Source organism: Rhea americana, unplaced genomic scaffold, assembly GCF_003343005.1.
Source record: "Rhea americana isolate MKP2758 unplaced genomic scaffold, rheAme1 scaffold_361, whole genome shotgun sequence".
Taxonomy (NCBI): domain Eukaryota; kingdom Metazoa; phylum Chordata; class Aves; order Rheiformes; family Rheidae; genus Rhea; species Rhea americana.
The window spans coordinates 557,672-579,992 of NW_028186492.1; the positions used below are offsets into that span (position 1 = coordinate 557,672).

Below are 22,321 nucleotides of genomic sequence, written 5' to 3' on the forward strand. Positions count from 1 at the left end.
CCGCCGCGGGCGTCACGTGACTCGGCGGCGGCTCCCGGCGCGGTGGACGCTGGAGGCCAAGATGGCGGCAGAGCTGGTGGAGGCGAAAGTGAGTGAGCGGTTCCCCCCCACATCTTCCTTCCCCGGCCTTTCCCCACCACCACCCCTCCCCTCCCCGGTGCCGTCGACCRGAGCCTTGGGGCCAGGCGGGGCTGCGGCTCCCGGCGAGGGGGTGGTGGCGGCGAGGAGGGTGGCGCAGCGGCGGCGAGAGTCGGGGGGGGGGCGGCACCCCCGGGACTGCTCCCCCCCCCAACACTTTACCTCAGGAGCTGCCCGGCTCCGCCCCGGCCTCCTGGGCCTGGCCGCAGCCCCGAGCCCCCTTCCCCGGCCCGGCCTGGCGCCACTTGCTGCCCCGCGGGGCCGAGCCTGCCCCTGGGGGCTCCACCTGGGCCGCGCTGCCCTCCGCCCCTCCTGTTAATTCCGAGTAATTAATTAAGGCAGGTGGCTTCCCCCGTCCCGGCCTCTGCGGGTCTCTTTGCCTTCGGCCACCGGGCTTCCCCACGGAGCCCCCACCACCCCCGGCGCGGAGCTGTCCAGCCCCCCGCGGGCGGCCAGATTCAGGCCTGGATCTGCCACCCCCTCCTAGGGCTGCCGGGGCCGCTTTTGCGATGGCTCTGGCTAAGCCCGGGRGGAGCCCGCAGAGAGCAGAGGGTGGAAATGAGTAGTGTCTGGAGCTGAAGGTATGCAGATGAAAGCTCCCCCCCTTAATTCTACATGATATAGAGACTGTAGGATATATATGAGGTACTTCTGAATGAAAGATTCTTGAAGCAAACATACCTTAAGTTGTATCGTACTTCTAAAGCATCCCGTGCCCCACAACGGGCCTCCTGTGGAAAGGAGGTTCAGCAGTAGAGGATCCGCTCTCTGCTTTATTCTTACATTCTTCCCCTCTTTGAGTCCTAATTCACCGTTCTCCCCTTGGTTACGGGACTTCTCTATTTTGCTCTGTCAGTGCGCGGTGGCGCAGAGGAACAACTCGCTGCACTTGAGCAGACTTCACACAACGGTGTCATGGTGAAGCTGGTGCTAAGGGTGTTTACTGAGTGATTTCAACGCATGGAARTTGTTTTTAGCACCTGCAGGGTTAGCTAATAAGTAAGGATGTGGCTGGATGGTTGCGAAAATAAGATGTGGAGAGTCTATTTTAAGAGTCGCTGTGGTCTCTGCTCTCCCTAGTATTTGGCCTCTCATGTTGTTACTGTGAGCTCAGCCCAGGACTTTTCTGGAGGAGGTGCATTTCCAAGACTTCACTAAGGAGGCAACTGATGGATGTTTGAGTGACACACTGTATGCCACTTAGATGCAAGGCTTCCTTGGGGGGAGGAGCTGACTTTAAATTTAGCATTAAATAACCTCAGTAGTTAATGTGATCTAAGTACCACTTGTACTGTTATGCAAATATAAGCCTCAGTGATATGTTTTTCTTTGTATGAAACTAACTTGTTCTGCTGTTACTGTTAAAATCYAATTGTCCTTCTAGGTCTTAGATTCTTCTAAATGTAAAGTGTGGAAAACCATTGGGTCAATCTCTGCTTTATGTACCTGAAGTCCCAAGTGGCCAGCAGCGTAGGAAGAGTGAGTGTAGGAATATTTGTCTGCTGTGCTCATGTGACTTCCTCATTACTGTACAATTGAAGTGCTTCACAGCCTTGCTGTGGTTATCTTTGCAAATATGCTGTTTATCCTTGAAGTACTTGTGAGATGCCAATGCTCTCTCCATTTTGTATCTCTATTTCGTCTATATACACGAGCTGAACTTGTCCAGGATCATGCAGGTGGTATCTAGCGAAGCAGTGAAGTGAATCAGATCCCCTGAATCCTCATGTTCTGGCAATTAAACATCCTTTCTCTCCTCTTTAAAGTGACTTGTTTTTTTCTCACATCAAAGGTATTCTGGGATGTGTTACAGCTACCGAAAATCTTAACTGCATCCAGTGACATTTGTGTGAAGTTCTTTAACATCTTTTGGATTTCCAGATTAAATGACAGATTTCATGAAGAGGGAGAATGGCATTCTTTCTGTAGTCTAATTCCCACACAGGCAATGTGGCTGTGAAATGTTTTTGAGCTGAACAGTAGCTTAAAAAAAAATAGTTCATCCATTTTTTTTTCTTCCTCTAGGAAATTGTAAGACTACTATTTTAATTTCTACAGAAATCTGACTTTTATGCATTTTTAATCATCAAGCAAGTGAAGGATAGGTTGGGGAAAAGAAACCTATTGGCTCTCTGTTGCTACTCTTTGCTGTGGCACAGTTGAGATTTCTTCCTGAAATTCTGAAATTTCCCACAAACCGTGAAGGACACTGAGGAAATATATGTGTGTCTATTAAGTATATTATCATGCAGCTTACTTTTTTTTTTTTTWAATGTACTTTATAAACTTGCCTTGACCATTCATAAAGCTACTTTGCCATATGAGAGAACCGAAGCATCAGTGTGACCAGACTCTAGCATTAGTTTTAATTGAAATAATTTCTAGTTCTTGGTTTAGTGGAAAGGTATAATGTAGTATGATCTTTGAATCCACTGACAAGTTACAGGCCTTTTGAGTTCCCACAGCAGCAAGAGTGAATTTGTGAAGACAGAGATAGTTTTACTGCTTATCAAAACATTGAAATCAATAGTACTAGAGCAAGAGCAAAAGCAGCTACTAGCTGTAATCATGGGAGAATGCTTGGCAAAGCCCCCAGATGGAGTCATGGAGTCTGGAGGCATTGTTCTCATGGGAACATCCTTCTCCCTCTTTAACAGTCTTATAATCTTTTAATATCGCTCCATAGCCTAAAATATCTGGTAATTTTAAAAGGCCCTGCATAGGTAGGAAGAGTTCTGAAGTTTTATTTCTTTATTTATACAAAGAATTCTAAAGGATTAACAGCCCCAGTTCACTGAAATGTCACCCACCCTCCAGTTCACATTCACTTTTCTCCTTTGCCTTACGCTAATGATATTTTAGATTAAGTTTTTATGGTAACCCTCTCACTTCAAGATGTATTAGAAGTCTGGATGTTTTCAGCCTCTGCATGGCAAAGGGGTTGGTGTATACACTACTATGTGGAGCAGGCTGTTTTAAGTATTTTCCTTTGCGGTCATGATTGCTTCTAGTAGAATTACTTAGAGCGTGTTTAGTAGACATCACAGAAGATTTTGGATTAACTCAGTGATCATCCTGTGTCGTGTCTCTGATTTGGGTGAATTGGTTAATTTTTCAGTTGGTCTCCTTTGTATTTACTTTGCTCAAAAAAAAGTAACTCATAAATGAAATATTAATCAGGTGCTTAACAACTCTTTTGAACACGCTTGGTATTGTACATATACCRGATTTTTAGTTTTTTTGATTCTCTATATAGAGTATATTCCATGTATAGAATATAGTGAGAACTGACACTTTATCTTTTTACAACTGTAAGATCACTTTTATTTTTTTATTCCCTAGAACATGGTGATGAGTTTCCGAGTCTCAGATCTTCAGATGTTGCTGGGTTTTGTTGGCAGGAGTAAAAGTGGACTTAAACATGAACTAGTCACCAGAGCTTTGCAATTGGTTCAATTTGACTGTAGCCCTGAAGTTTTCAAGAAGATTAAAGAGCTCTATGAGACTCGCTATGCCAAGAAGAGCTCTGAACCAGGGCAGCCCCAGCCACAGCAGCACCGGTCTCCTGAGGCACTCTCCATACATTCTTCATATGACCGTGGGAGTACTGTTGCTAGGACTTCTATCTCAACTACTAATATTGACTATCCTGCGCTCTATGGGAAATACCTTAATGGACTAGGAAGGTTACCACCCAAAGTTGTAAAGCCTGAAGTTCGGCTGGTGAAACTTCCCTTCTATACGACCCTGGATGAACTGTTGAAGCCAACAGAATTAGGTGAGTTTTCCATATTCTGGTGCTCTTCTGCTGTAATTGATCTGGGAATGAAAACTGAAATAGATAATGAGTGTCAAAAAGATGGCAGTATTTTCAAAGATCTGTAAAATTATGTGACAGAAGGAGAAACAGTGATTCATGTTGTGATGGATGTTGTCTTCCTCTTTTTTCCCACTGCCCTTCCTCCCAGATACTTTAAACGTGGAGTAGAATATTCTTATCTGTTTTCCTCTTGCCTTAGAACACAAARGTGGTCACTTTGAGTTGTAATTTGAAAGCTTGTCTTGTTTGGCTGTAGCTTTCACATCCTTCATTGGAAATGCTGCCATGTAACATTGCAGTCCTGTGCTGTGAATCATGATTTGTCTTCTCTCTCCCTAATGTAGTAGTATGTTGATGAAAYTCTTTCTTTCTGTGTTGGTGTTGCACCTGTGCTGGGTGCTTAGCATAGCTAACCTAAAGCCTCCTGTGGATGAAAGAAGGTGATACACATACCAAAGASTGTTTCTGACATTTTTTTTTCTTATGCCTGTCACAATTGTTTGTGTGTGAAATCATGTGTTTTGAGGAACAACTAGGAAAATTTAAAACTAGAAGAAACACTTTCTCCCACTTTGGAGCTAGAAGTCTGACTTTTCATTTTTGAGTTCTGAGCCATGAAGAGTATTGTCACTGAGGTTAGATGTAATGTTCTTGTAATGAAGATATATACAGAGGAGAAGTATCATTGTACAGAGTTCAGCCTTGGTGGCTCATAAACCAAATGTGGTAATACCAGGCCTCACTATTAAGTGAACCTAGAACTTGGGAAGCTGATCTTTCGTTGCTGAAAAAGCATGTTTCTGATGTGCCTGAAAACTGGAAAAAAAATCTGTCATAGATGAAGATAATCACCTTTTATGTCTGTGCAGGTGTATGAAGGGCTGCAGTGTTGGATCATGTTAGAAATTTGAATAAAGAGGTGTGCAGTGGCTATTGCTGCCTAGTATTGTCAGGGTAGACAAGTGTTTGGGATTTGTTGACAGTGGTCTGAGCTTTTGTGCAATTTATCTGGCCACAACTCAGAAATTCTTAAAGCTGTCCTCTTTATATCAGTGGAACATACATTTTTCAGAACAGGAAATGGCCATCTAGTCCAGTGTGCCTGCACTCGTAATTTTTTAATTCCATCTTTCTGCTTTTTCATTAGACCTTTTCATTCTCTTCTGCCTTCCTGGGCTACTTTGGATATCTCTTGAGCTTGTTTATATCATTTTTCAGTTGTCTTCCCTAATAATTTATTCTATATGTTTATTACCCTTTTTATCCTTTGTTCATAGTGCTGCATGACTTCCCCTGTTTACACCTATTTCTATGCTGATAACTTCAGAGGGGCTTACCGGTATGTTTTAAAAAAACCCTGCAGATTAGTTATTTGGTATGTATAAGATTTTTACCTGAATTTGGAGGCAGAAGATGTCTTAATACTGTGACCATTTAAACAGTAACTGCTGTATTTAAAACTATTTTAGTTTTAAATACTGTTGTTTGGGGAATGAGTTAATTCAGCCTTGAATGTGTAGTGGCATTTGTCAGTCAAAAGTGCAAATGTAGTATTTTGAAGAAAAATAAATTTAAGAGGTAGAAACATCTAGAGATGAGAGAGGAGCAGGGGTGTGCTTAACTGTGATTAATAGATTTTATTGAAGGTTGACATCAAATTTTCTACATGAAATCAGAACTGAGGTCTCATTAAATTTAGTATCTAGGCTCAATGTTAGCTGACACCTCCCTCGGTTCAACTTKCTCCCTAAAGCGTATTTGGCTAATTTTCCCTTTTGATGAGCGTGTTTTCTACTTAACCTTTGGGGACTGGTGCTGAGGAGCTGGGTGTTGAACAGATGTTTCAGTCTTCATTGTCCCAGTCGACTGTTCAGAATCTAAAGATGCCTTCTACACACTCGTTTCATTTTCCCATCTTGGTGGTGGTCAGCAACTGTAATTCCTTTTGCCTACACTAATGTGAAGAAAGAAGCATTTCTGTCTTTGTACAACTGGGTTGACATAGCGAAAGTATCTGCTGCTTCCCATTCATGCTGGTAACTGGAACAGAAYTACTGGGTGCATCTACTGAGATCTAGTTCTGGAATGACCTCTAAAATAAGAAATTATATTTGCGTGGGGCTCTGCCTAGTGTGGAAGGATGATAAAACAAAGCACTGTAAGGGGAAAAATGGTGTGTTTTTCTGTATGGAAGCTGTGCCCATCTACACTTTGTTGCACAGAAATTTATGTTCTGTGTCTGGACCCAACATAAGATCCTTGTGAACCTCACAAACATGTAATGTAGAAGTACCTGAAAGAGATTTGAGCTCTCAGTCATGTCTAAAAGTATCTAGCTGCTGTTGTAGCAGCGTATTACCCTAGGCTACAAAAGAGGTATTTTGAGCGTGAAGCTGTGGTGGGAATAGGGGAAATGTAATTTATATGTTCTTGACTTCAATTGGAACCATATTTGCTAATCAGAAGGCTCTCTTGCCTCTTTGAAATTATTGCCTTGAGAGCAAAGGTGAGGTGGGTGATGCCTAATTTGGTCTCTAGGCAAACAGATTCCCTGAAGAAGTGTCAGATTACCATTAGAGTTGTAGACAAAGGTGATTTCAGCTAGAGCGAATAGGTTAGGTCCACTGTGAACCAGCTAATAGCTCATGTTTGGTAACTGTCTGCACAGTTTTGGACAATTTAAGTATTCAGGTTAGCCTCTGAGTTACCTACACGAAAACAGCTTCTGCAGCAGTTTCCTGGGCTGGTTTAAGGATGTCCACGTGAAAGAATTCTTCTAATTTACTCAAATCATCACAATTCTCTTGGGTAGATAAGACTTAAAACTAAAATTGATCAGATACTAGTATTCATTCCCTCTAAAAAGGTATCTTTTATTCCTTGTATTTCAGCAAGTAGCTAAGAAACAGCATTTATGGGAGCTTTGTAGCTGTAGTGCCTGTGCACCTTGCTGGTAAGTGTGCTTATCTACTGGCACCTCTTTAGGTAAAGCAGGGCAAATACAGTTTTTGACAGTAATAGTGTGCTGCAAGAAATTCTGGCTGATTTATTACTATTACTATTATTTTCCTGAATATTAGCTGTGGCAGCCTGTATTTTCTGTAGATCCTGAGGCTTCTGTCCTTCTCTTGGAGGCATACCAAAGAGATCTTGTGGTACAGCTGTGGGAGCAGAAGGCCACGTAGTCAGAGAGGTCCTGCCGCTGTCAGTGCAAACAGTATATATTTTGTTTAAACTTTTTGATAATACCTGACTTGCAGTGGTGTTGCTACTCTTCATTATGTTTAAGTAGTATAACTCCCACTATATCCCCCCACTTGCCCTTTGAAGATTGAATTCAGTTGCTGTAAACAGGTGGCCTGATTTTGTGGCTAAGGCAACTGTGTTCCCCTGACTGTAAGGCAACACCAGTGTGTTGGGCAATCTCCACGGAATCCCAACAAAAGCATGCTTTCAAACTGTTGACATATTACACTAACAAACTGTAGTTGTGTGTTAAAATGAATGCTTCTGCCATTTACAAAAAATAAAGATGTAATATGAGCAATTTGCCCTTTCACTCTGGGCCCCAGCAGGAACCCAAATGTCCTTCAATCTAGGCAGAATAGTTCCAGTGGCCAAGAAGGAAGGAAAAAAAGTGTGCATTGTATTCTGTCTCGATGAGGATTCTATGAATGAGGTCTCATGACAGCTCCTTGACCCAACAAAAGCATGCTGCCGGCAGCAGCTTCTCTAGTTTATCAGGAGATCTACCTTTGGGATCCTCTGCCGCTGTGATGACAATATCACCTCTATCCTGGGGGTGTAAAAACTTGTGCAGGTTTGACCAGTAAGTATAACAGCGAGGAATGTTATTTGGAAAAAAGAGGGGTAGCAGGCAGGTCCATCTTACTGCTGAGAAACCTTAAAACACTGAAATCAGCATAATCCTTACATTGCACAGCACGGTCCAGCCTGCTGGGTCAAGAAGTGTGGCTTAGGTTGGCTGCTCAGCGTGAGGATCCGTCCCAGTTACACTGGGCTTAAAATTTCGAGTATGATTTGCCAAGTCCTTTTGGGTTTTAGAGTTCTCATATTTTGGCTCATTCAGAGAACTGCTAATCAAGCTCAGTCTTAAAAATTGATTTCTTGCAGTTGTCTGTTGTTTAAAATAAATTGATCCCAACAGCAGTTGTACAAGTCAAGGAACAGCGACTTGTGTGCAGAGGAGACATTTGTCCTGGAGAAGGGCTGAAACTCACTTGTCTGATATATTTAACTTTTAAATCCTAATATTTTTTTCCCTAGCTGTTTAGCAAAGGTATGGCTGGCTGAGTAGATACCTACAAGTGTGCCTGTTGGAGTCTGGGCTTATTTTCCAGAATTAGGATCTTGAAGGAAAATTGGGTCATTACTCAGCTCTGTCTCAGTGCGGTTTTCTCCCAGCTTCTGGAGAATGTTCTCTTACATTTTTCTCTGAAGCATCCAATTCTGATCCCTGTTGGCAACAAGATTTGCATAGATGTATACTGAGTCTGTCCAGCAGTCTCGTATCTTTTGGATTTTGTTTTCTCTTCAGCTGTGGAGCATTCTGTGAGAGTTTGCAGTGGCTTTCTGGCATAGTTGAGAAGTACCTCTCAATTCTTACCTGGAAAAGATAAACTGTGTTACTCACTTCTTTCGCAAGCAAAAAATAAAAAAACTGAGAAGCATATGCTGCTGCTGCTGCTACTCATTTTTTCTTACTTAAGTAATAAGAAAAGAGTTGTTAATTAAGTATTTATAGGAAAAATGTTTGCAGTGGACCATTTTCAGTTTTCCTGTGACATTAGTAGTACAAATTGTGTAGCGTTGTTGCTGTCAATAGTGGGTGCTCCAGGAGTGCTGTTTCCAAGCTTACCGTGTTATTATACCTGATAGCAATGGTATTTCAGTTGTTTTATGAATAAAGTTACAGTCCTAGAGCAGTACTTGTTCCTGGTATTGTCAACAGCTGTTTGGTATGTGATAGAAATGAAGAAATTACATATTTTGAAATTCATGATAAACTAGTTTTGGTGCTAGAAAACTTTGCTGGAGAGGTGATTGCAAACTTGCTGGGTAGCAAGCAGCATTTGACTTCCACTGCTGATGGCATCCTCTGACAGTGCTAGTTAGTTCTGCAGGCAGCGCACTGCAGATGGCCAGCTGCCTTTTTTTGTAAAGAAAGGGGGAGCTTCTGCAGGGAGAACTGATATAAGTGTTAGGAAAAACAAAATTTTTATTTTTCCTAACAGAGTTGCTTTGCTTTTGTATAACTCCTCTATCAGGAGGACAGTGTTGTCTACAGAGAGTCGTTTAGGCAATGATATTAACATGATTTCTATTTCTTTTATTATTAGAAAGTGATGAATGATACAGTCTTTAGGAAGTGCTTTTTTCTCTTGAGAGTTGTTTTGGTCGAGAGATGCTTGAAGGGAAACTGTAATTCAATCAGAAGTGCATAAAGACGTCTTAATTTTTTTTTCCGCTTTACAAAACCCCTTTTTTAAAGCTGAATTATCAGAGGGAAGTATTGGTAGTTGATGAATCAGTTTGTCACTATGTCTTTGAAGATCTTAGAGCTGCTGAGGTTTTATCCTTCCTTCATCTCTCTCTTTTTTTTTTTTTCTTTAATCCATACACAGGAAAACGTATTTTCCTACTCTTCAAATTCTGATATTTGGCTTTGAATAAGCTAGTAATTAGTGATGCAAAAAAATCCTATTCTTGTTAAAAAGACAAAACACTGTTTTGTTACTTCCTGTTCTATATGCTTATCCAGTAAGGTTCACCAGCTCAGAGCCCTGACTTCAATTGGAAATGTGCACTGAAGATTTAAAATAAATAAATAAATAAATTGAGCATCTTTGGATTTAGTAAGAGATATTAAATAGAAGTCTTAACATAAATTTTCTAAATCTCAAGCTTAATTTTAACCATGTTTGTAAATGCATTTGATCTTAAAACAAAACTGTGAATGGATAAAAGGCTAATTAATGCTAGGTTAGTTGAAAGTGGACTGCTACGCACCCTACCTATAAATGCACCATCCTCCTCCTGCGTTGTAAATAATGTTTCTCTCATTGAGCTGTTTTTATGATGCTATTTTTGTCTTCTAAGCTGATCTTTTTTGGTTGTTTCCTTCCTTTCCTTCCTCTGTTCTTATGCTTTCTCTGAGTTATAGTCTCCATGCAGTGATGCCACTTGTGCGTTCTTATGTGAAAATGTTCTTGTTGGCTCATTAATTATTTGCAGGGGTGGGGGAAGCAGGATCAAATCCACTGTGTATCGTTAGTCTGCTAGCTAACAAAACAGGCAAGCAACGAATGAGCAATGTTGTAATCAACAGTGCAGTTACCAAATCTTACTTTATTATCTTCTTAGGAGAATGTGTGATGTTTGGTGTACTCATGGAAAAGTTCTTTGTCTGTATGGAAGCAAAACTTGGAAATAACCATAGCTTAAACCATAATAATTCACCTTGTGCTTAGTAGTGTAAGAACTAGATGTTGTCAGTTTGCTGTCAATTTGATGCAATCTCTTTTTTTTTTTCCCCTCTCCCCCCCCCCCTTAGTTCCACAGAATAATGAGAAGCTTCAGGAAAGTCCGTGCATTTTTGCATTGACACCAAGACAAGTGGAGTTGATCAGAAATTCCAGGTATTTCTCATTGCGTATTCACATTTTAAGAAATTGTAGCTATGTAATTCCTCTGTGTTTCCTCTCTGTAGGACTTTTGTTCTCTACATGGAAACAGCATGTTTGAGAACACTAGCAGATAGTCTACTTCTGACATAAAGCTCGTATGTTTTTGGTTGCTGTTCTACTCACTTAACTCTCTAGGTTTCACTTCTGCTGCTCCTATAATCTTCTATTTGAATAGTACACCTAGTCAGGAAAAACAGCATGAAATTGTTGAGCTCAGCAAAGAATTTAGCTCATGTTGTGCAGATTTTTCTTTGCATCAAAAGTTCAAAAGATAAACATTTAATGCTGTTAGCCTCTGAAAGAAAGTTGCCTCCTTGAAAAGGGTACTATAGTAATTACATAAGCAAACATCTTGCACCCATTAGGATTTACCAGGACCTCTGTCCCGAAGTAACTTTTGATTCAAATAATGAATGTGTGAAAGATACCAGCGCAGGCAGTGAAGCTTCCTCTTTTGGTGACCTGTTGCTTTGGCCCTTGCTGCCAGGAAAGGACAATGATGCTAAAAAGATCCTCCCAAACTAAGTGCAAAACCTTTATTAAAAAAAAAAAAAATCTAAACAGTGAATTATACTGTTATCGTAGAATCAGGAGGAAGGATTTGCTTCTTGAATTGGAAGTGCTTGATTGCCGTTGTGATCCCAGTAGGTCAGCAGAGGCAGTGCAAGGGAAGCTGAAGACTTTTAACAGGAAGGAAATGATCTACTACAGAAGTCTTTTAGAGTGATAAAAGACTACCTATGTTACATCTGATTCTTGATTCTGTCTGTCTTCAGTATATATTTATGGGTAAACTTTCAGTAATATGACTTAAATACAGTAATTTAAGAACGTTGTCAGCTGAACTGAGGCTCTGCCCCATTCACCCGCATGCAGAATAAAAGCAGTTATATTAAAACAGAGTTGGACTATGAGACACTTCCAGAGGCAAATCAGGACTGAATTATGTTGTTTTTCTATTGTCTTGCATCCTGGCAGGAATTAGAGTAGATCTGTACTTGTATATCAAGTCTCACAATACACTCTTGCTCTGTGAAAATGTAACTTTTGTGAAGTAAGTTGTAATTTTGTTATGAATGGTACTACTCTGGGCTAGCAATATGAACAGTTGTTCTGCTGGTGCTATAATACTTGGACTCCTTGTTTTGCATGAACACCTTCTGTTGAATAATTAAACAAAGAAAGTCTTGAAGGAACACTGTCTGATAGTCCTGGCCTTAAAACCTAGATTTTGCTGAGGGAGAGGAGTTAAATGCTTATAAATTAAAGAAAGGATGCCAGGCAAGTTGATGTCTTCCCCCCCAATACTTTTACAGCTTTGAAAACTCAGAAAAGGGCTATGAGATGATGCATTAGGAAAGAATATTTTGCAGGACTGATGTCTGCAGAGTGAAGTGTACAATGTAAATAAAACTCCAGAACATAAATCTTGGTTTTAACATTTTTACATAAATTTCTGTTTCTTCTCTAATCTATTAGGGAGTTGCAACCTGGCGTGAAATCGGTTCAGGTTGTGCTAAGGTAAGTCTGAAAATGGGGTTAATTAAATCCATGAGGTACAAAACAGGGGAGGAGGGAAGGCACTAGCAAAAGATAGTAAAAGTTTCAGTGTGGTTTTTATTAGCTACAAAGATAACTTATAGTAAGTAGTTTGTTCACAGACTTAACACAAGCATTTTAAATTTTAATTTCTAACCCCTTTCTCCATGTAGCGCTTCAGTTAGAGACGTAATAGAAAACAGCAAAGTATCAGATTCTGCTGCCCAACTGTCAGGGCTGTATCAGATCTGGGAGAGTTGAGTAGAATCGGCTTTGGTTTGGCCAGAGGAGGGAGCACGGATTGGTGTGGTGATGGCTCATTCCTGGTAGCTGTTGATGAACAGAGAGCTTTGAACATGCAAAAAGCATGGGGATATTAAGAGATGAATTGTTTTTTTCCAGGATCTGCTACACAGACACTAGTTCTCCTCAGGAGGATCAGTATCCCCCAAACATTGCAGTGAAAGTGAATCACAGTTACTGCTCAGTGCCGGTAAGTAAGCTCAGCCGGGAAGCATGACGTTACAACTTTGGAAGGACTTGTGTTTTTCTGATGAATGCAGACAAGAAGCCAGAGTATAAAAGCATATTACTCTAGTTTCAAGCTATTTTTCTAATGAATTAGCTGTGGTGTTAAACTGTTCTTGCAGAAAGACTTGCTCTCTCTCTCACTCTATTTGATCTGACTGTTCTGCTCCCTTTTACCCTCCCTCTTTGAAATTGTGGATGAGTAGAATTTTGCGAAGCTGATGAGTAGATGTTCTTCATAGCAGCATCTTCAGTAAAATCTTTTTTWAAAAAAWGTATATATAAACAAATTCGTGTGTGTGTGTATATATATAATATCTTTCTGCCTTAGGGCTACTATCCATCAAACAAACCTGGAGTCGAACCTAAAAGGCCCTGTCGTCCCATCAACCTCACCCATCTCATGTACTTGTCCGCAGCAACCAATCGCATCACTGTAACCTGGGGGAATTATGGAAAGGTACGTGCCGAAGGACATCATGCAGAACTGCGCAGACAAGTGCAAGAGGGCAGCCTTGCTCAATCTTTCCCTTCCTTCTCTTGTTAGAGTTATTCTGTGGGGCTGTACTTAGTGCGGCAGATGACCTCAGCAGAGCTGCTGCAGAGGTTGAAAACCATTGGGATCAAACATCCAGAACTCTGCAAAGCACTTGGTGAGTATGTCTGCTTGTGAGATGGCTAGGGGAGGTTCACTGTATATCTGTCAGATTGCAGTGTTCCTTAATAATCAGGCTCCTAGAAATTTGTGTGGGAACAGCTGCCAAATTTCATGCAATTTTGTTTCTCCAGTTCTATAAAAACACTTGTATTTGCACAGACTCGCTAAGCTGTATATTAGTTGTGTGAAATTCCCCCGAATTTGTGTGCAAGCGCAGCACTCCTGTGGAGTGTGTTTCTTGTGACTCTGCAGAAGCTCTGAATCGTTTAGTTGGATTTAGAATTTGTCCCCAGGTTGTATCGTGGTGAGTGCTGCCAAAGGCCAGTGTCATTCTGATGCAAACAGCTTCATGCCTTCATCTGAGTAATTATGAGCTGATGAACATTACCACAGCATCCTTGATCCACACTATTTCCAAAGGAGATTTCTGGAGCAAGAGATCCTGGTGAAAATGTTCTGCTGCCCAACCCTCTGTGAATCCTGGGGGCTGGGAGTGGGATTTCACCACCAGCACTTTCATATGCCTTGAGACCTTCAGAGAAGAGATGCTCCTGAAAGATGCTTATCATAGCCCACTCAGGTAAATCATCATGGCATAAGGCAAATATTGCAAATGTGAGGGGAGATTACCTTTTTAAGATGTAATCTGGCTTGGAGTTCCCAAGAGACTGGAGGGTTTCCTTCTGATTACTTAATGTTACTGGAGGGAGTGCTTTTAGTTCTCTTGTAGAGAACCAAATACTAACGCTGTGGATCATGATAGTCTTTAAAATGTGCTGCCCAGATCATAGGCAACTCTTACCAGGTGTAAGAAACATAACTTGAAGATAGGTTGTAGCTTATAGGGGAGATGATAATTCAGGCATGTCAAGTCTTCAGATTTCTAATTGGAGAGAACATCCATATTTTGGGGCACGCTGCTATTTTTGCCGAACTGTATCTTSATGTGCATTAAGTGCAGCTTTTCTGCAGCACATGCTGAACACTTCTAGATCTATATGCCAAACCAAACAGAGCCTTCATGGCAGTCTGACCCTATTAGACCACTTTGTCAATCAGCACTTATCTACTGACATAACAAAACGTTCCACTTGTTAGATATCTGCTGTTCTCAGAAGTCAGAAGCATTGGATGGGCTCCCCTTTTTACTCTTCACTAGAACTTTTAAGTGAACCGAGTTCACTTCAAATGTTGGGTTTTGAGTTATCATAAACTGCAGAGGACGCTGTCGTTCTTTGCCCCTACGCTCTTCTTGGAACAAGGCTGAGCAGTATGTGCTGTTCCCTTCAAAGTGAGCACTTGCAAGATGGTTTTCCCAAAGTGGGGGCAGCAGGCAGAAGTTCTGAAAGCAGCTTTCCTCCCCTTTGCCAGTTGGTAACAAGTGTGTGCCTCCAGTTCTACTGAGTTAGATAACTGACAGCTTTGAGTGAACTTAAGGGCAGAGATGAGGTGCATTCGGTGAGCTTAAATTTAACTAAATAGGAAGATGATGATGATTTGTTTCTTTTGGCCTGTTACTACTTGGAAGTTGTTTGGACATTTGAAACTGGCAAGCCCAAATAGCTTGTAAACTTTGCTGTTATAGTTCTAGTCTGTTCTGGAAGTGGTTCCACATTCTGATCGTTGTACTATCCCTCAGTACATACTAAAGCTACCCTTTGACTTCAACTGCATCTCAGGACTGACTCATCTTCCTTTGCATGTGCTTCTGTTGACTTTAGTAGGAACATTGTTGAGAAACAGAGCTGCTTATGTACATTGCTGTGAATCTAAGAGCAAGCTTAAGACAGCTTGATTATATTCAGAAGGTCCTAGGAAAAGCCCATTTTTCCTTTCTGTGAATCACAGTAACTGATGCATAGAGAATACTCTTACAAAAAGCTTTGTGAAAATTAAGCTTGGCTGAAAAGCGTTCTAATGCCAATAAAACAACACCAAATCTTGGAATCTCATGGGAGTTTCTCATCTGAGAAGTCACTCTAATTCGAACTGCACGTATGTTCGTTGTCTGGAGACATCTTGTTATGATCTGAAAAGGTCAAAATAAATGGATGACTTGCTCCGAAGGAAAATGGTGATGGAAGTATCACAGGCTTTTCCAGGCAGCAATGCTAGTGGCAATTATTCTGTAGGAATTGTTCAGTAGTTTAAACCTAACTTCCTGTGTTAATTTGGCACCTTGAGGAGGGACCTTCACTTGTGGGACCTGAACATCTGCTCTTGTTCCTGATTTGCCTGCAAGCCCCTCTGGCTTTTTATTCCAGGATGTGGCTGCAGGGACAAGGCTCCTTACCTCCTTTCTTTATATCTGATTCTTTCCAAATACACCGGCTCACTGCTTTTGACTGTTTTTTGCATGATTGCCTTTCTGGCTTGCTCTTCGAGTTTTCTGCCCCTATACCTCTGAGTCTGTGCTTCGTGTGAAACAGGCTGCTGGGATAAATGAGCTGGCCAGCACGTAAGCTGGAGAGTTACAGCCCAGTAGTGTTAGAGGAGGCTTACTAATTTGACAGGGAAGTGTTGGGATATGGTTTCTTGCCACTGTGACTGTCTCCTGTGTTCGGTCGCCTTTGGGGGGAATTCCTCTGAATTCAGCAGGGTTGAGGCGGGGAAGTGAACCTGTCTTATTGCCACTAATTTCAAGAGGGAATAAAATCCATTCTGCTTGTGCTAATGACCAGATAAACCTCAAATGACTTTGCTTCAGAAGTCTATTGCCATGCACTGGAGCTCTCTGTCCACTCTTTCCTTCCCCACCAGAACAATCTAATAATAGCAGGAAGTCAGGTATGTGAGTGTCTTAGCCTTTTCTGAACAGTGATGATGACAAAATTAGCCCCCAGCTGGATGCCTCAGTATAACATTAACATGAAAAAGAGAATCAGCAGTGTGGTCCCCTCTACGTACTCCAGCTGTTTAGCCCATAGTTTGTAAAACAGAGGAGGGGAAGGGTCTTTTAAGAGAGTGTTAACAGTGTAGCTAGTGGTTACCATGCACAATGCATGCTCTCCTCATCCCCGTGCTTTGAAGTCCATCCCTTCTTCGTTTGGTCTGCCTGGACAAAGCAGCATATGCTGTTTGCCTGGGAGAGCTGAATCATTGGGAAGGGAGTCGAATGTGCATGTTGAGTGGGGACTGTAAGAAAATGTGAACTTCCTGGCTGACTTAAATATTCCAGCTGGCCTGTAGACCAGAGACTGCCTAATCAAGGTTTTCAGCTAGCTAAGTAGCACAAGCTGTGTCTCAGCCCTGGCAACGCGAAAACCCTACTAAGCTCTGCGGTCTAGTGTTCTCTGCTCAGTTCAGTGGTGCTTTCTGTGTCTAATACACTTGCTTTCTCTTGTGTCCTCTGGCTCTGACTGGCAGAGTTTATCATCTGCCGGAAAAATTACTGACCTTTACACAGTAAAGGGCTGTTGGTGAACTCCTTGACCTGCGCTGTGTATAGTTTCCAGGTTTAAGTTTGCGTCTGTTAAATTTTTTCTTCTCTACTTTTTTACTGCAGTAAAAGAGAAGTTACGCTTGGACCCAGACAGTGAAATTGCTACTACAGGTGTTCGTGTGTCTCTCATCTGTCCGGTAAGTTTTTGCAATATATTTTAGTCTGTTTTTATCAGAAAACCCTATTTTGCTGTCAGACCAGTTTTGCAGGCTAACCAACCTTTTTTTCTTATATGTCAGATCTTTTTTGTTCAGGTGGAGAACTGTCTGGTGATAACCTGGGTGGGGTTTATTGCTGATCTTCTGTTCTTTGGTCCAACAGCTAGTGAAGATGCGGCTGTCTGTCCCGTGCCGAGCGGAGACCTGTGCACATCTGCAGTGCTTTGATGCAGTCTTCTACCTACAGATGAATGAGAAAAAACCCACATGGATGTGCCCTGTGTGTGACAAACCAGCACCCTATGACCAGTTAATAATTGACGGGTGAGTATATGCACTGCCCTCTTCTCAACCCCTTTCTCTTCTCTGCTGGGTTCAGGGTCATCTTTTTGGTCTCTGCATCTCATTGAGGTCTGCCTCAAAGCCAGAAACAAATGTTTTGATGGTGCGAGATATTCTAACTTAATTGTCTTAATGTGTTTGAGCAAGGCTTGACTGCTGATCTGCTCTTCTCGATTCTCAGATCATGCTAGAGCATTTTGAGAATTGAACATTTACTGCCTCACTCTTTTCATCAGGCTGATGAACCCACACAACTAGCTGCGTTGATTGACAGATGTCACGCTGCATGGAATAAACCCACTTTATAAGCACCCGATAAGGTGATTTTTTTTTTTGGTAGGAAATGTCTTCCTGTTTTGTTGATGTGAGCTGCTTAGTAGCTCAGAAACAATTCTTGGCACACCGTCAGGGGGTCTTCTCTGCCAGCTATTAAAGCAAACATCCTGAAACATCTAGCTCTCTTAGATGGAATTATGAGTGCAGTATTTGGATAGGATTTTTTTTTGTACGGTGTCTGCAATTGTTTCTATATGATTTCTGTGGCCATTGTGAATATCTTGGTGTTAGGGATAGGATGGATGCCTTGGTAGGGACTATTCCTGTGTTATGAATGCCTATCACAGAAAAGAGGGTTGGAATCCTGTGGAGGGACAGCGTTACAATGCTTTGAGGAATGTCTCGGGTTCTCTGGGTTTGCCCAGGCTCTTCAAGCTTCTGGCTCTGGCCTCTCCAGGGGCACCCAGCAGTGGCTGCTCCCTGCTGGCCAGTGGCACCAATGCAGCGGGAGACCTTCGGGTGCTCAGCAATGCTTGGGAGTACTAGTACCCTCCTCAGGGCCTGAGGTCTCCTGATCGTCTCCAAAATGGGGCATGTCAAGAGGGAACCAACCTTTGGGACAGCTCTCTGAGCAAAGAGGGTCCCTGAAGGACAGGCCCTCATGATTTGTCCCAGCAGGGCATTCGAGTCTGGCAACTGTCCTGGTGCTGCTTGCTGCCCCACAGGGGGCTGAGTGTGCGGAGCCAAACTAGCATCCCATTTCTCAGTGTTCCCAGCAAGCCAGTCAGCCCATGCGGCTTCTGCATTAGAGATGTTCTATTTTTACTGTCTTAGTCTGAATTTGGTGTAGTTGGAGTGGTTCAGTAAAAGCACAGGAGGGAACCGGAGCAGAGAAAAGCATTTAGACCAGTGTGAGGCAGGAATCGCACGCATTCCCTGAGCCATGGCAAGTGTTCTGTGGCCACGAATTGGTGGAAGGTTGCCGTAGACTAGCCTCTCAACCTGTCAGCTAGTTTTGAACGCTTGTGGAGATGGTTTCCCATATCTCCAGACTACATTTGGTTTTCTGTGGCTTTTATCAAAGAGAACACAGGGCTTACCTTAAAGGAAGAAAGCTGAAGTGCTACGGTTTGGCAGTGTAAGAGTACTTTGGAGGTGATGTTGCTCATGTTTCTGAGGTTTGATATAGCAGAGCTTAAAAATGCAGCTGTTTTTCAAGAGGATTACTCTAAAATGGAAGATTTCCCCCTCTTTTTTTTTTTCCTACCTGGCATATGGGAGTCCTGTGTGCGTACTGCAGATATAGCTAGGCTGATGGCAGAGGCCAGTTGAGGCAAGCTCGGAAGCTGGCTACAATACTTGTTACCTCCAGAAACATGGGCTCCAGAGGCTGATCTCTAGAGAAGAGCTCAATATATTGCCTGGCTTTCATCCAAGAGCAAAGGAAGGAACACGGAGTGAATTAATGTGAATGATGATCTCCACCCACCCCCAGATGAAGCTTTGTTGCCTAGAAATGCAGTGAGCCTGTTTTATGGCTGGGATCACTGACATCCGTAGTGGCGCTAGCCCAGCTGACAGCAACACAGAGGACTGATGGAGCAAGATGCATGCTTCTTGGCTTCTGGAAAATGATCTCCACCCTCATGGCTTGTATAATTGGCCTCTAATGGAGATTCCCAAATGCAGAGAGAGTCTCGAGAAATAGTTCAGGTGCATCCGGTTCCCTTGGCACATGACGCAGCTAAGTGAGCAGACGAGTCTCTGCCTGGGTGGTATATTCCCACCTCTGTGCTGGTAGTACTCAGAGTATTGCTGCGTTCACAGGGACTGATTTGATCCAGTAGCTGTGGCTTTTTAGACTGTCTGAAACAGCCTAGGCATAGATAACCTGTTTGCTTTGTCCTCTGGCCAACAGCAACAGGAAAATCCAGTTCCTTTCAGATCTCTAACAAGGCTGCAGCGACTGAAGGGGAAAGTGCGAGGGGCTGGATTATGGAACCTCCACAGGTCATCAAAGAACATGTCCTTCCCAGGAGGAGGAGGAGGAGGTCACTGACGAAGACTCATAAATTTCTTTGCAGTGCTCGAGGCTGGGTTTCAGTACTGGTTCTGTTGTATGAGGGTAATCTTAAGACCTCCTGAAAAGTAAGTTAGAGGGAAGCTGGCGAGTGTAGCTGGATTATAGCTCGTCAAAAAAGGGGTGTAGGCTCCTAAGGAGGTAGTTAGCTGGTTGAGTCTAAGATTCTTTGGGCCTTGTTGGCTCTTCTGGAATTGCAGCCTCAGTGATTGCTCTGCTAGGTGACAGAACTGTCTGCAGAAACACAGCTCCAACCTGAGCTGGGAGAAACAATGTTCAAACAGAATCATGTGCCATTAGTAGCTCTTCTGAGCTTCTAAGATTTTGGGGGTTTATACTGAAAGGAAATGCTGTGGTCCAGAAGTGAATGAAGGCCTTGCAGAACTGTGATTCTAATAGCGTTTCCAAGCAAACATACTCAGCAAATGGTGGGACATACCAGAATAAAGCAAGTGCCCAGTATCTAGGGCATAACAAGCCAGAGCAAAGGCCTCATTCTGATTAGCCCCTCCGTGATGAAAGAGGGCAGATGTCGATGTGTCTGCACTGGGTGTATTTTCAGTGATAAAGATGCTTTTCCTGCTGTAGGAGGCTGCATATATATATATTTTTTTCTTTGTGGCTGCTGTGGTGGCTTTGGGAATTAAAAATAGGAAGGAAGTGAAGTGCTGCTTATGGAGTTGCTTATTTCTTAATGTAATAGGGTTATTTTGTCCTTTCCTAATGCCTTGTTATGAATGTGTCTGCACTAGCCCTGACAGAGCTCTAGATGGGGCATTAGACAACTGTCTGGAAGTGGTACCACAGACTTGGGAAACTGGGTGAAGAGGCAAGACTGTCTTCTAATTGCACATAATTGAAATGTTAGTTCATGGTTTAGGTAATTGTCAGAAAGGACCAGGGTGGTTTGCRCTGTCAGAACTCGTACTTGTTTTATGGGAAATAAAACAAGCCCTTGATTGCAAAGGCTGTCTATTTGGCAGCTTTCTGCTACCACCAAATTTCTCTTAACTTAGGGCCGTTTAAGGTGAAGATCCAGATTGCTGGCTTGTCACTGAATGCACTGTGCTGATAGCCTCAGGGTTAATAGATGGCATTTTTTTTCTCCTGTCCAGGCTCCTGTCAAAGATACTGACAGAATGTGAAGATGCAGATGAAATAGAGTATCTGGTGGATGGCTCCTGGTGTCCCATCAGAGCTGAGAAAGAGCGGAGCTGCAGCCCTCAATGTCCAATATTGGTTTTAGGTGAGTTTCTAGGGGACTAAAGATCTTAAATGACTGTAGAAAACATGCATACACTGCAAAACTGGAAGTCTCCAACTGGCTTGGGAAAAGCTGCACGGTTCAGAGAGCTGCCTCTGGATAGCACCTTCTTTTCCCCCTCTCTCCAGTAATGAACAACATCACTGGGATGCATCAGATCCCTATGGAAGAGAGTGATTACTGTTGGTGGGAGACTGAATCCCTTGAATTGTGCTTCTGCATAGTTTAATTCTAAATCCAGATGGGTCCTTTAGCAAAGCTGAGTTGTTTTCAGAGTGGCATCAGATTGTTTGTTGGCATTTGCATCTCTAGAATGAATTTTGAAATGTCTCCAGCAAGACCAGCCTGGGACAGCACTGTACTTCTTTTTTCCTGTGAGAAAAGAGGATTTTGACTGGAAGGGCTGTCTGTTTGGCAGCCCATGCAAGGTCAGATCTAGCAGTGGTGATTTTTACTGACGGAATTGGCGGAGTAGGCACATAACTTTCTGCTTTGGCTGAGCTGATTCCTAGGCAATGCGGGTGCATATTGGGCACGGTCAGAGGCACTGACTGTAGAGAGCACCTGAGGTTTGTGATGTGGACTTGGTTTCGGGCAGCTGTTTGAGTGAAGTTTGTTTCCTGCCACCCTTGTGTCAAGTACAGTGCAGCCATGAGAGACCAGGAGGGCTTGGAGCATTCCCTAAGCTGGACATGAAGTGTCTTAATTAGTCCTCCCTCCCCTTTTCAGGTTCTTCAGATGTGAACGGGCTGTTGCCCACTCCTAACAATAACGGTGAGAACGGCAAGGCCACTGCTGATGTTGTGGATTTAACACTGGACAGCTCGTCATCGGAGGAAGAGGAGGAGGAAGATGAGGAAGAAGATGACGATGATGATGGACCCCAACCAAAACGACGCTGCTCTTATGAGAAAGGCTTAGTTTCTGCCTGCTGACTGCAGAAGTGGCTCTGAATCTCAGAATGGACAGACTTGAATACTCTGGTGCTTACTAAACTGGAGGAGGGGGAGAATGTCCTCTCCCACCTCATCTCCCTTCCTCCCTGATCTCCTTTGACTTTCCTATTCCAAGTTAACCATTAAAACGAGAAAAAAAAATAAAACCATTGAGCTGCTTCTTGGTTGGAAAACTACCCCAGTCAAAGCCTGACCCTGAACCGGAGTCTGAAGTAAGGAAAGTGTCTTAAGCCAGGCAGTCAGAATCCACAGCTCGCTGGTCTCTGCTGCCGTTCACCAGTACAGTTTGAATCGGTGGAGTTCACCTGCAGATCTACAGGACATCTAACTCCCGTGCATCTCCAAAGCTGTGTGCATTTTTATTGTCTTGTTAAATAACCATTCCTGATTATCTAAAGTTTTGCTGGACATGT

At 42.7% G+C, this 22,321-nt stretch overlaps 1 protein-coding gene across 1 annotated transcript; it reads left to right on the top strand.

Annotated features, from left to right (window-relative positions):
• Window positions 1-33: 33 nt before the first annotated feature.
• Window positions 34-22,315, top strand: PIAS4 (protein inhibitor of activated STAT 4). The gene is made up of 11 exons (XM_085312396.1): window positions 34-88; window positions 3,481-3,916; window positions 10,533-10,617; window positions 12,145-12,186; window positions 12,607-12,697; window positions 13,064-13,192; window positions 13,280-13,385; window positions 16,896-16,969; window positions 17,154-17,314; window positions 20,804-20,934; window positions 21,682-22,315. The coding sequence occupies exons 1-11, from the start codon at window positions 62-64 to the stop codon at window positions 21,885-21,887; spliced, it is 1,488 nt and encodes a 495-aa protein (XP_085168522.1). The 5' UTR covers window positions 34-61; the 3' UTR covers window positions 21,888-22,315.
• The last annotated feature ends 6 nt before the right edge of the window (window positions 22,316-22,321 follow it).

Coding starts and splice junctions, on each gene's coding strand:
- PIAS4 (XM_085312396.1), top strand. CDS start 62: ATGGCGGCAGAGCTGGTGGAGGCGAAA. Junction 10,618..12,144: donor GAGTTGATCAGAAATTCCAG/GTATTTCTCATT, acceptor CTAATCTATTAG/GGAGTTGCAACCTGGCGTGA. Junction 13,193..13,279: donor CCTGGGGGAATTATGGAAAG/GTACGTGCCGAA, acceptor TTCTCTTGTTAG/AGTTATTCTGTGGGGCTGTA.